Here is a 12352-nt window from a genome sequence, read left to right as displayed (position 1 = left end):
CTGACCAGAGAGGGCTGGGCCTGACCTGGGGGCTGGGCCTGACTGGGGAGCTGGGGCTGAATTGAGTGGGGCTGGGATGATTTGGAGGGGGGCTGGGGTTGATCAGAGTTGGGGCAGGACTGACTGGAGGGTTGGGCTGACCAGAGGGGGACAAGGCTGACTGGAAGGGGGCTGGGGTAAATGGGGACCTGGGATTGACCAAGGGGGTGGGCTGACCAGAGGGTACTGTGGTGACTTTGATGGGGGGTGCTCCTCTAAAACCAATCTACTCCTAATCTCATCTTTCTCAGCACCAAATCCTCGCTCACATTCTCCCTCTGACCTGGAACTCCCTCCCCTTGATAGCTGACAGACCATCATAGCTCCGCCTTCAAAGCCCTCCTAAAATCATATCTCCTCCAAGAAGCCTTTCCTGACTAAGCCCTCACTTCCCCTATTTGCCTTCCCTTCTGTGTCACCTAAGCACTTGGCTCTGTACCCCTTAAGCACTTTCATTTTCACCCTATCCCCACAGCATTTATGTACATATCCATTGTAATCATTTTAATGTCTGTCTCTTCCTCAACTCTGTGAGCTCCTTGTGGGCAGGGAATGGGCTTGTATTGAAGTCTCCGCACATGATAAGTGCTCAATCGATTCCACTGATAGATATGATTGGCCAAATGGAGGTGGGCCGGGGCATCACACTCCCTGACCATGTTCAGCCTCTTTAAAGATTTCCAAGTTCCCCTGCCTTACAGAGGAGACTGGCTGAATGGGGTACAGTGGCCCCCACTCCCCAGCAAGGAAACTGAGGCCCAAAGAGTGTGAATAGAGTATTCAAAAAAAATCCAGGACTAGGCCAGGGTGGGCTCTTTCCCCTGGGTCCCTCGCTACCTCTCCAGCTCTGCCCAAGGAAATGGGAAAGAAGCAGGGGCAAAGCCTGCAGGACACAGCTTAAAGCTGGGATGAGCCTCTCTGGGACAGGCAGGGAATCCAGGAGGTGAGGGACAGCTTTGGACTGGCACGGGGCGTCCCTTAGACTAGCCCTGACCAAGGCTGACATAGTTTATTGGGTGAGCTGTGGAGGAGAAGCTCAGAAGAAATCCGATGGGGCGTGAGGCATCAAAGCTGGGAGCTGCTGCAGCTGGAACTCTGGGGAACCCACCCATCTGTCTGAGGCCAGGACTCAGGGGAACTAAGATTGGCCAGATGGGATATTGTGGAAAGGCTGTAAACCCCCAGGGCTGAATGAATCCCCTAGGAGGTGTAGACTTAGGAGGGGGAAAGGAAAAGGTGGCACCCCCAGAAGAAGCAGCATCGCCTAGTGGAAAGATCATAGGCCTGAGAGTTAGAGCACCTGGGTTCTAATCCCAGCTCCCTAGTTGTCTGCTGTGTTACTTTGGGCAAGTCACTGCTCTTCTCTGTAAAATGGGGATTAAAAAACTGAGAGCCCCGTGTGGAACATGGACTGTGGCCACCTTGTATCTACCCCAGCACTTAGCACAGTGCCTGGCAAAGAATAGGAGCTTAACAAATACAACTAAAAAAAAGAAAAAAAGATCACCTCTCCTGAGTACTGGCTGGTACTTTCAACTTTCATAAATTTGTGCTCTGTTCAATAGATTTATATTTCATGCTTTTGCTACCCACAGCTGTAGACTTGTTCCTTTTTCCTCCAATTTATTTCTGAATGGCTTGGTCTTCCCAATTTGAATGCAAGCTCCTGGTAGGTATGTGCCATGTCTCTTTCTAAGTTTAACTCTCCCAAGAGCTTAATACTGTGCTCTCCACCCAGCAGGTGCTCATAAATACCACTGATGGGTTGACTAGTAATTTTGCAGAGGGACAGAACAGCAAAGATGAATCAAAAGTGAAGGGCAGGGTGGTCTTGTGGAAAGAGCCAGAAGATCTGGGTTCTAAACCCAGCTCTGCCAATTGCTTGCCAGGTGACCTTGGGCAAGTCACTCATCTTCTCTGTGCTTCAGTTTTCTCAACTGTAAAATGGGGATTAAATATCTGTACCCCCACCTATTAGACTGTGTGCCCCAGGTGGGACAAGGACTGTGTCCAACTTGATTAACTTGTATCTTCCCCAGTGTTTAGTTGCTCAGTGGAAAAAGCACAGGCTTTGGAGTCAGAAGTCATGAGTTCAAATTCCAGCTCCACCAATTGTCAGCTGTGTGACTTTGGGCAAGACACTTAACTTCTCTGTGCCTCAGTTCCCTCCTCTGTAAAATGGGGATTAAGACTGTGAGCCCCCCGTGGGACAACCTGATCATCTTGTAACCTCCCCAGCACTTAAAACAGTGCTTGGCACATAGTAAGCACTTAATAAATGCCATCATCATCATCATCACAGAATAAGTGCTTAGCAAATAATTATAATAGTAATAATAACGTGAGGTGGCAGTGATAGATCATTAGCATTTCAAAAAAGGTTGGTTGGGCCCCTGACTGACTGTATTTATGGCACTGCGGGTGCTGAATAAAGATAAACAGGGCCTGTCCCTGCCTTCTGGGAGTTTATAAGCTAAAATGGTTGTCACTGATATTAATAGAGACAAAGATCATGTGAACAATTCAACGAATGCTGAACTTCGCATTTTCGCTGCATATAAGCAGGGGGGCAAGGCCATTTTATGAGGGAAAGTGGAAGGGAATTGGGAGGTAATGCAGCCACTGGAATGTTTGGGGATGGAAAAAAAATGTCACCTCTCTTCCACTTAGCCATCGAAAGCTTCCTGGAGGAGGTGGGCCCAAAAGAGGTGGGAGAAGGAGAGGCTAAAAGGGATGGGGTCGGGGGGCGGCGGTGGCTGGCTAAGAAAACCCAGCTCTAACATCCCCTGGGAGAGACGAGTCCAGGGGGAGCCAGGGGTATTGAGGGGAGCAGTCTCTTCTTGATTCCCCAAAACTGGCTTTTGCCCAGCTCACCAGAGGGACTGGGGAAAGATGGGACTTCCCCACCTTGCTGGAGTGACTGTAGATTGTGGACGGAATCCAAAAGAGTACGCAGCCGTAGAATCGGCATGAAGCCTACCATTTAGAGAAGCAGCATGGCTTAGTGGAAAGAGCCCGGGCTTGGAAGTCAGAGGTTGTGGGTTCTAATACCGGCTCCGCCACTTGTCAGCTGTGTGACCTTGGGCAAGTCACTTAACTTCTCTGTGCCTCAGTTACCTCATCTGTAAAATGGGGATTAAGACTGTAAGCCCCATGTGGGACAGCCTGATTACCTTGTATCTACCCCAGCACATAAAACAGTGCTTGGCACACAGTAAGTGCTTAACAAATGCCAACATTATTATTATTATCTAGCATCTCTCTCTCTTGCTCTCTCTAATGAGGAAACAATAAGGTCAAATGCTTGTCAGGATCAGGGGTCCAGACCCCTGGGGTTTGAGGAGGATCATCCTTTCCATGGTAGGGGATCCAGAATGGATCTTAAAATTCCCACTCTCCCTCGAGGCCTGCAGCTAGGGTCTCTACGTGGGAAGCAGCATGGCTCAGTGGAAAGATCCCGGGCTTGGGACTCAGAGGTCATGGGTTCTAATCCCGCCTCAGTCACTTGTCAGCTTTGTGACCTTGGGCAAGTCACTTCACTTCTCTGGGCCTCAGTTACCTCATCTGGAAAATGGGGATTGAGACTGTGAGCCCCACGTGGGACAGGGACTGTGTCCAACCTAATATGCTGTATCTACCCCAGCGCTTAGTACAGTGCTTGGCACATAGTAAGTGCTTAACAAATACCACAACTATTATTATTACCACAAAGAATGATCTGGTTCAGGACTGAGGGTTCCACATTAGGAGCTTGGAACTTCCAGATGACCTGCCAGAGCGAGCTGGGGCTCTGAGCCTCAGGCAATCAATCAATCAATCAATCAATCACTCAAATTTACTGAAAGCTTTCTGTGTGTAGAGCATTCATTCAATTGTATTTATTGAGTGCTTATTGTGTGCAGCACGTGCTTGGGAGAGTACGATACAACAATAAACAGACACATTCCCTGCCCATAATGAGCTTACAGTCTAGAGGAGGGGAGGCAGACATCAATATGAATAAATGTGTATATAAGTGCTGTGGAGCTGGGAGAGGGGAAGGACAAAGGGAGCAAGTCAGAAGGGAGTGGGAGAAGAGGAAAGGGGGGCTTAGTCAGGGAAGGCTTCTTGGAAGAGATGTCCTTCATTAAGACTTTGAAGGAGGGGAGAGTAATTGCCGGATTTGAGGAGGGAGGGCATTCCAAGCCAGAGGCAGAATGTGGGCTAGGCGTTGGAGGTGAGATAGGTGAGATCAAGGCACAGTGAGAAGATTAGCATTAGAGGAGTAAAGTGTGTTTTATGGGATGTAGTAGGGGAGTAGCAAGGTGAGGTAGGACAGTGGCAACTTGGGAAAATTTCAGGGTAGGAGCTAATTTGGGAAGATTTCTGGAGGAGGTGGGCCTTTGATTTTCAAAAGTGAGAAGAGTGGGGACAGAGAGTAGGAGGAGATAATGGCCGCTTGGTCAGGGGGTCACTCATCATGGTGACCCCAGGGGCAGGAGGGAAACCCATTTAGGGCCAAGGGTGGGATTTGAGATAATAATTATGGTACTTGTTAAGGGCTTACTATGTGCCAAGCACTGTTCTAAGTTAATCAGGTCACACACAGTTACTATCTCACATGGGGCTCAGACTCGTCCCCTTTTTATAGACGAGGTAACTGAGGCACAGAGAATTGAAGTGACTTGCCCAAGGTCACAGAGCATACATACGATGGAGCCAGGATTAGAATCCATATCCTTCTGACCCCCAGGACCGTGCTCTATCCAGGAAGCCATGCTGCTTCTCCAGCCACGCTTCTTCTTGCCCCTGGCCCCAGGTGGCCAGTTGTCCTGGCTTTCGTGAGGCTATGTGCCCGCTCCCTATTCACCTCACCCAGCGGGTCCTGCGTGAGCGCCGGGCTGGCGCTGGCTGCGTGATGGATGGCAGCCGTGGCCCTCCTTTCATCTGTCACCCTGATGAGTCGAAGGAGCTTTAATTGACTTTAATAGCCATCAAATGACATCAACAACTTCTACTAATACGCAAATCAATTAGCGAGATGGATGGGCTGAGAGGGGCTGCCAGGTGGCTCCAAGGAGGCAGGCGGCGGCCCGAGATGCATGATGCCGCTGGTCTCCGCCGGGATCCCCGGGCCCTGGGAAGACTTGGCCAACTCTGCAGGGCTGGAGGCCAGCTGCCCCTCACCCTGCTCCCCACCCCCAGCCAGGATCCAGGGTTGGGCAGCAGCAACCGTGAGCAGACACAGAGTTGGGAGCCCACAGGTGAGGTGAGAGGGAGAGAGGGAGAGTGTAAATCCACCCAACAGAGTTGGGGGAACTCCGAGCTGTTCTTGCTCCCATTATTTGGGTCTCTCAAAGTCCAGGCCAATGCTATCTGGGGAAAGGATGGCCCAGGGACAGCAGCACATCTGGGGAGTTACCCAGTGCCTACCAATCCCCCGCCACCAAACCACCACCAACTGTGGCTCCTTCTCTCCCCCTCTGGACTGTAAGCTCATTGTGGACAGGACATGTGTCTACCAACTCTATTACACTGTACTCTGCCAGGCACTTAGTGCAGTGCTCTGCTCACAGTAAACTCTCAATAAATGCGAAATGTACACCTCAAAGCATCAACCTTGAGTAACAGGCCCACTTTGGATGTCGTCTGGGGAGCCGTGGGAGAGAATGGGAATAAGTGATGCTGCCATCAGAGTGGGAACCGGGCTGAGGGCTTGGAGAGTTGGAGATGACCTGGGTTCTAGTCCTGGATTGGCCACAGACTGGATGGAGACCCAGGGGCAAACGCTTACCTTCCCTGGGCTGCAAGTACTCCAATTCCAACCGAGGAAGCATGGCCGGTGGAGAAAGCACAGGCCTGGCAGTCAGAAAGACCTGGGTTCTAATCTTGGCTCCACCACTTGTCTGCTGTGTGAAATTAGGCATGTCACTTCACTTCTCTGTACCTCAGTTACCTCACCTGTAAAACAGGGATTAAGACTGTGAGCCCTATGTGGGACAGGGATTGTGTCTAACCCGATTAACTTGCATCTACCCCAGTCCTTAGTACAGTGTCTGGAACATAATAAGTGCTTAACAAAAACATTAAAAAAAACTGCCCATCAGGGTAGCATCCCTGTTGAAGCCTAAGGCAGGGATGGAAGGCCGAGGTGGGTATAGACCTGGGACAGGGACCCCACCCATATCTCTCCTTTGCCTCTTTCTCCTAGTTCCTAGAATCCTCTCACTCCCCGTGGGTTGATGCCATTAGCCTCGCTTGGCGTGACCTACTAACTCCGCTGTGTCTGTCTGCTTTGTGTCTTGCAGATGAACCGTCCGATCCAGGTGAAGCCAGCAGACAGCGAGGGTCGAGGAGGTAGCAGCTCCTTTTTTATTCCTCTCTCACTTTCATGGGGTTCCCGGGATGGGAGAGGAGGTGGAATGTGGAGTGAGGGAGTTGCGTGGTACAAGGTGGGGTCCCCCAGGAGGGGGCTCGGTGGGGAGATGGCAAGGCTTCTCGTTTGAAGGATGACTGACAGGTCACGTGTAGAAATGACCAGCTGGGTCTTCCTTTCATACCCTGAGCTGAGTAACCCCAGACTGGAGTGTGTCCGGTAGCTTAATGAGCATGGTCAGAACTCAGTATCACTTGTCCCAGAATGTTTGAGGGCCTTGACTTGTCCTCCCTCCTCACCCCCAGCTCTTGTGATTGGAGAGCAGGGATGGGTATATGTAGCAACATCCCGGTTTCCTTTAAAAATTTTCTAGCTGTCTTACCTAGGCCTAATTCAGCCCCTTTGTCCTGCTGAAAGGGAAAAACTTTGCACAGGAAGGTGCAGAGAGACTGAACTGGCCATTTGCCCAGTTTTAGTTCTGACAGTCCAGTTTTCAGCTATCCCACCCTCTGACTAATACAGTTATGGCACTAGATTCCTTTACATCTGGTATTTCTATTTTAAATTCCCAGCCTCCCTCTGTCTCGGCTCCTGTGGCTGAGTTCCATGGTTCGGAAACAGCGCCTATGTTCAGAGGATCCCGGGAGGGGAGCACATGGGCTCTGGAGGCAATGCATCCACAGTGCATCCGTCAGGGCCCCCGGGCTGGAAAAACTCAGGCTGCCTCCTGCAAAGTGCTCTGTGTGACTTCAGTGAGTCACCCTATGTGCCCAGGGTAACACAGGTAGCACCACCCGTGTCTGGATGTCCGGCGCCCACCCTGAGAGACACCTTTGGGCCACAGGCTGGGCTCCCCTCTGCGCCGTCCAATGGTCTTGGCTCTGAGTGGGGTTTGCTGCTACCCTTGGTCTGGCCTTGAGGCTCAGAGCTTCCATCTTCCCCCAATAACCTGTGCATTGATTGGGATGACCTCGTCCCCTCTTTTTCCTCATCTTCCCTGGGAAAGCAAGGGTGAATGAGGGGGAAGGCCCTGGGTCCAGGCCAGTTGGGCTAGACCTCCCCCCAGCCTCATCTTAAGGATGCACTTATCTTAAGGACCACTTAAGGATGCAACTGCAGCAGAGACCCCAATCTGGGTGCCGGTGGAGCTCAGCACATCCTCGCCTCTGGGCAGCCCCCTTTGTTAAGGGTGGTTAGCTGGGGTGGGCAAGCGGAGGGCTAGGCAGGTGTAGGGTAAAAAGGACCTGGGGAGAAATTCAGATCGGGAGGGGCTCCAGGGTGGCCTAGGATCAGGACATCAGGGATGATGGGCGAGCCAACTGTCAATCAGCCTCTTTCTCGGGGCTGGGCAGGGAGTGCTGAGGAAAACAAATTCAAATAAAGAGGCCTGGGAGACCACACACAATCCCTCCCCTGGGCCCCCACACTAATGCTCCTAATGGCCCTCTGTGCAACCAGATGAGGAGAGAGGCAGGGGGAGGAGTGAAAGCCTTGTGCTGCTTCTTCCCCTCTCCTTCCCTCCCCCTGCACCCTCCTAGCTCAGAATCTACACATCTACATCTTCAATGAGCCCTCTTTCCCTTCACCCCAAAACACCCTTAGGTCCCCAGACTCTGATAGTCTGCATGCTATATCCCACCCTCCAGAGCCCACTCTTCCCTGCCCCCTTCTCTGCCTTTCCACCCCCTTCCCCCAAAACACACACACACACACACACACACGCACACACACACAAACACACACACACACACACACACACAAACACACACACACACACACCCCAAACTCTAATTAGGAAATGATAGAGTTGGGGCTCTAGGAACAAGGAGCCCCATAAGAGCCAGTGACAGCCCAGTTTCCCTTTCTAAGTCCAAATCTTTGTCATTACCATCATCAACCGATCAACAGTATTTATTGAACACTTACTATGTGGAGAACACTGTGCGAAGCATTTGGAAGAGTACAATAAATGTCAGAGCTATGATCCCTGTCCACAAGAATCTTACAGTCTAATAGGGCAGGCAGACACAAATAATTCACAGATAGGCGTAGATGCTTAATTACTTAATTACTACTACTGTCTAAGGAAGAAGCACTTAAATAGAGTATGTAAACTGATATATGCAACAATGCAATGCAATGAGAGATTGTGAGTACCAAAGTGTTGAGATGGTGCAAAAGTGGTGAGGTTGAGAGGATGTAACCTGGGAAGAAGAAAATTGATTTAGGGAAAGCTTCCTGGAAAAGGTGGGATTTCAGGAAGGCTTTGAAGACGTGGAGAGCTGTGGTGTGGTGATTTGAAGTGGGAGGGAATTCTAGGAAGGAGGAAGGGGCTTTTTTGCTATTTTTGTAATGGTATTTGATGAGTACTTACTAGGTGCTAAGCACTGTAACAAGCGCTGGAGTAGTTACAAGGTAATAAAATTGGACACAGTCCATGTCCCACATGGGGTTCATGGTCTTAAACCCCATTTTACAAATGAAACACAGAGAAGTTAAGCGACCTGCCCAAGGTCACACAGCAGACAAGTGGAGGAGCCAGGATTAGAACCTAGATTCTCAGACACTCAGGCCCCTGTTCTTACCACTAGACCATGCAGAGTCCTAACATGGTTTGAGCTAAGGGGCAGGAGGAGGGCCAGGGGATTGAGAATGAGGTACAGTGGGAAGGGGAGTTTGGGAGAAATGAGAGGGTGAGCTGGGTGAGGTATAATGGGAGAAGTGAGAGGATCATCCTCAGATTCTACCAGTTGGATAAATTCATTCAGTCGTATTTACTGAGTGCTTACTGTGTGCAGAGCACTGTACTAAGCACTTGGAAAGTACAATTCAGCAAAAATAGAGACAATCCCTGCCTACAGTGGGCTCACAGTGTATGCATGAGTCAAGCTTCCAGGTCTCTAGGAACAGCTGCTCTATGCAAGGGAGACAAGAGAGCCAGAGAGTGATTGGCTTCTTTTCTAGGTATATATGTTTGTACGTATTTATTACTCTATTTATTTATTTATTTATTTTACTTGTACATATCTATTCTATTTATTTTATTTTGTTAGTATGTTTGGTTTTGTTCTCTGTCTCCCCCTTTTAGTCTGTTAGCCCACTGTTGGGTAGGGACTGTCTCTATATGTTGCCAACTTGTACTTCCCAAGCACTTAGTACAGTGCTCTGCACACAGTAAGTGCTCAATAAATACGATTGATTGATTGATTGATTGATTCACTCCCCACCCTGCCCCCACCCAGCCCCCCACTATCCTTTTTATTTTCCCTTTCATGTGAAATTGGTGGGGAAAGGGAGAAAATGGAGACTGTCAGGATGAGTCTGAAGAAAGACTTAGGAGACACAGGAGGACTTCCTAGAGGAAGGAATCTGGGTGGGCAGCTAGAGGGGAAGGGAGACCCTGACTGAAGTGAACTGTCTCTGGGATCATATGAAGGTTTCCTGGGTGGGTGAGGTGGTCTTTTTCAGATCCCTATGTTTGGTGCTTAGTGTGAGGGGGAGGGGGCCAGGCTGGGGGAAAGGCGGATGTCTGCCAGTGCCCCAGACCACTGACTCTTGGAATGACTGGTCAAACCCACATTCAGCCACCCAAACTCCAACTATCCAGGTGGCCTGCTGGGACCCCACTCCTCTCCCTTAGATGCCTAGAGCGAAGGGTGAAACATGCAGTGAATGGCAAGACCTGGAAATCAGTGAGAACCCAAGTTGAGCTCCTTACTGGCAGAGCAGAGGAGTTTCTAGGTCAGCCCCCTTGAGGCCCAGATAGGAGCCCAGCTGGGCCCCTGACACCTTCCCCAGGCTCTGCCCAGTATGGGCCAAGCTGACCATTCATTCTTTCAATCGTATTTATTGGGCACTTACTGTTCAATCGTATTTATTGAGCACTTACTGTGTGCAGAGCACTGTACTAAGCATTGTGAAGTACAAGTTGGCAACATATAGAGACGGTCCCAACCCAACAGTGGGCTCACAGTCTAGAAGGGGGAGACAGACAAAGCAAAACATATTAACAAAATAAAATAAATAGAATAGTAAATATGTACAAGTAAAATAAGATCAGCTTCCAAACCACAAGATGCCCTTAGATGGTAATGCCCCTGCCTACCCTCTGGGGGATTGCCCTCTCGCTCTGGTGAGCTACAGCTAAGCTGGGAAAGGAAAACCAAGGATCTAACCCCAGGAGCTTAGCTGGACTAATTCCTCCCACCCCCATGTCAGAAGCTGCCCCCTGCCTCACTTCCCCCCAACTCAATGAACCCCCAGGAACCCAAACTGATTCAACCAATCCCTGGGTTTTTCTGGGCAGTAAAGGGTGGGTCTGACAAAGATGGGCAGGCTGCAATCTATCACCCAGTGCTGTGTAGAGATGGCCTGCTTCTGTTCCTAGGTAACCGCTGCTTAATGAAAGCCTAATTAATTAAGAGGAAAGGGCTCCCGCGTGGCTGGGGAAGTGTTGGCAGAAGGGTAGGGCTGTACCCATGCAGGCACCCAGTCAGAGAGGAGCAGGGCACAGCGTGGGTGCCACAGGGACCCAAATGTCCAACTCACTCAGGCCAGGGTGCCCTTTCAGCCCCAGAGCAGGCTTAGAGATGGTTAGTGAGAGACCCACCTGGCTGAGGAGCCAAGCTAAGCTGTGCAGGTAAGAATAATAATGAAAATAATGATAATAATAATAGTGGTATTTAAGTGCTTACTATGTGCCAGGCACTGTACTAAGTGCTGGGGTGGATACAAGCAAATCAGGTCGGACATAGTCCTAGTCCCATGTGGGGCTCACAATCTTAGTTCTCATTTTACAGATGAGATAACTGAGGCACAGAGAAGTGAAGCGACCTGCCCAAGGTCACACAGCAGACAAGTGGTGGAGCTGAGCTTAGAACTCATGATTTTCTGACTCTCAAGCCCAGGCTCTATTCACTACATGCTGCTTCTCAATAATGGTACTTGTTCAGGACTTACTAAGTGCCAAGTACTGTTCTAAACACTGGGGTATATGCAAATCAATCAGGCTGGAAACAGTTCCTGTCCCTCATGGGGCTTATACTCTTAACCCTCATTTTACAGATAAGTGAACTGACTTGCCCAAAGTCATACAGCAGGCAGGTCCTTCTGAACCCAACTCTTTCTGACTCCTAAGCTCATGTTCTTTCCACTAGGTCACACTGTTTCTTAGTCCCGGGGCTGAGTTGGTGCTTCTGCTGCCGTGACTAGATTTGGACCAAATCTCCCTAAGGGCACTGGGCTCTGCTTCTGTAGGACTCTGGAGCAGGTGAAGAGAAGGGCCAGAGAGCTGTAATAATAATAATAATTATAGTATTTGTTAAGCGCTTACTATGTGCCAAGCACTGTTCTGAGCACTGCAGTAGTTACAGGGTAATCAGGTTGTCCCACGTGGGGCTCGCATTTTTTTATCCCCATTTTACAGATGAGGGAACGGAGGGATGGAGAAGTGAAGTGACTTGCCCAAGGTCATGCAGCGGACAAGCGGCGGAGCCGGGATTAGAACTCACGTCCTCTGACTCCCAAGCCTGTTCTGGTCAGCCCAGGCCCAGGGGCCGTGGCTCCCTCTCTCCCCTGAAAGCCAGGCCAGCCTGCCTAGTCCTTGCCCAGCAAGAGCCAAACTCACAAGAGGGGCAGGCAGCCGGGCCCTGCTCTCACCTCAGGCCCTGAGCTCCCCTCCAGAATCATTAATATGAATTGTTACTCGCAGTATAACCACTGTGCACAAAGTCCTGCATTGGGTGTTTGGCCCTGTACCTCAGTGGCTTAGCGAATAGAGCTCGGTCCTGGGAGTCGAAAAGACCTGGGTTCTAATTCCAGCTCTGCCTCCTGATACCGTGTGACCTTGGTCAAATCACTTAACTTTCCTGCGCTTCAGTTACCTCATCTGTAAAATGGAGATTAATAGTGTGAGCCCCATGTGGGACAGGGACTTTGTCCAACCTGATTAACTTGTAT

At 50.2% G+C, this 12352-nt stretch overlaps 1 protein-coding gene across 7 annotated transcripts in view; it reads left to right on the top strand.

Annotated features, from left to right (window-relative positions):
- CELF6 (CUGBP Elav-like family member 6) overlaps window positions 1–12352 on the top strand; it is a 199406-nt gene that overhangs the window by 138590 nt on the left and 48464 nt on the right. For all 7 annotated transcript variants that reach the window (XR_005451109.1, XR_005451110.1, XM_038747440.1 and 4 more), the window contains one exon: window positions 6327–6375. Coding sequence is in view for 5 of the 7 variants with exons in the window: in XM_038747440.1 (XP_038603368.1) it covers window positions 6327–6375 (49 nt within the window). In the remaining 2 variants the exon portion in view is untranslated. The remainder of the gene's footprint in view (window positions 1–6326; window positions 6376–12352) is intronic.

Source organism: Tachyglossus aculeatus, chromosome 5, assembly GCF_015852505.1.
Source record: "Tachyglossus aculeatus isolate mTacAcu1 chromosome 5, mTacAcu1.pri, whole genome shotgun sequence".
Classification (NCBI taxonomy): Eukaryota; Metazoa; Chordata; class Mammalia; order Monotremata; family Tachyglossidae; genus Tachyglossus; species Tachyglossus aculeatus.
Note: the sequence above shows the minus strand (reverse complement) of the source record. Positions and strands in the feature narration are given on the sequence as shown.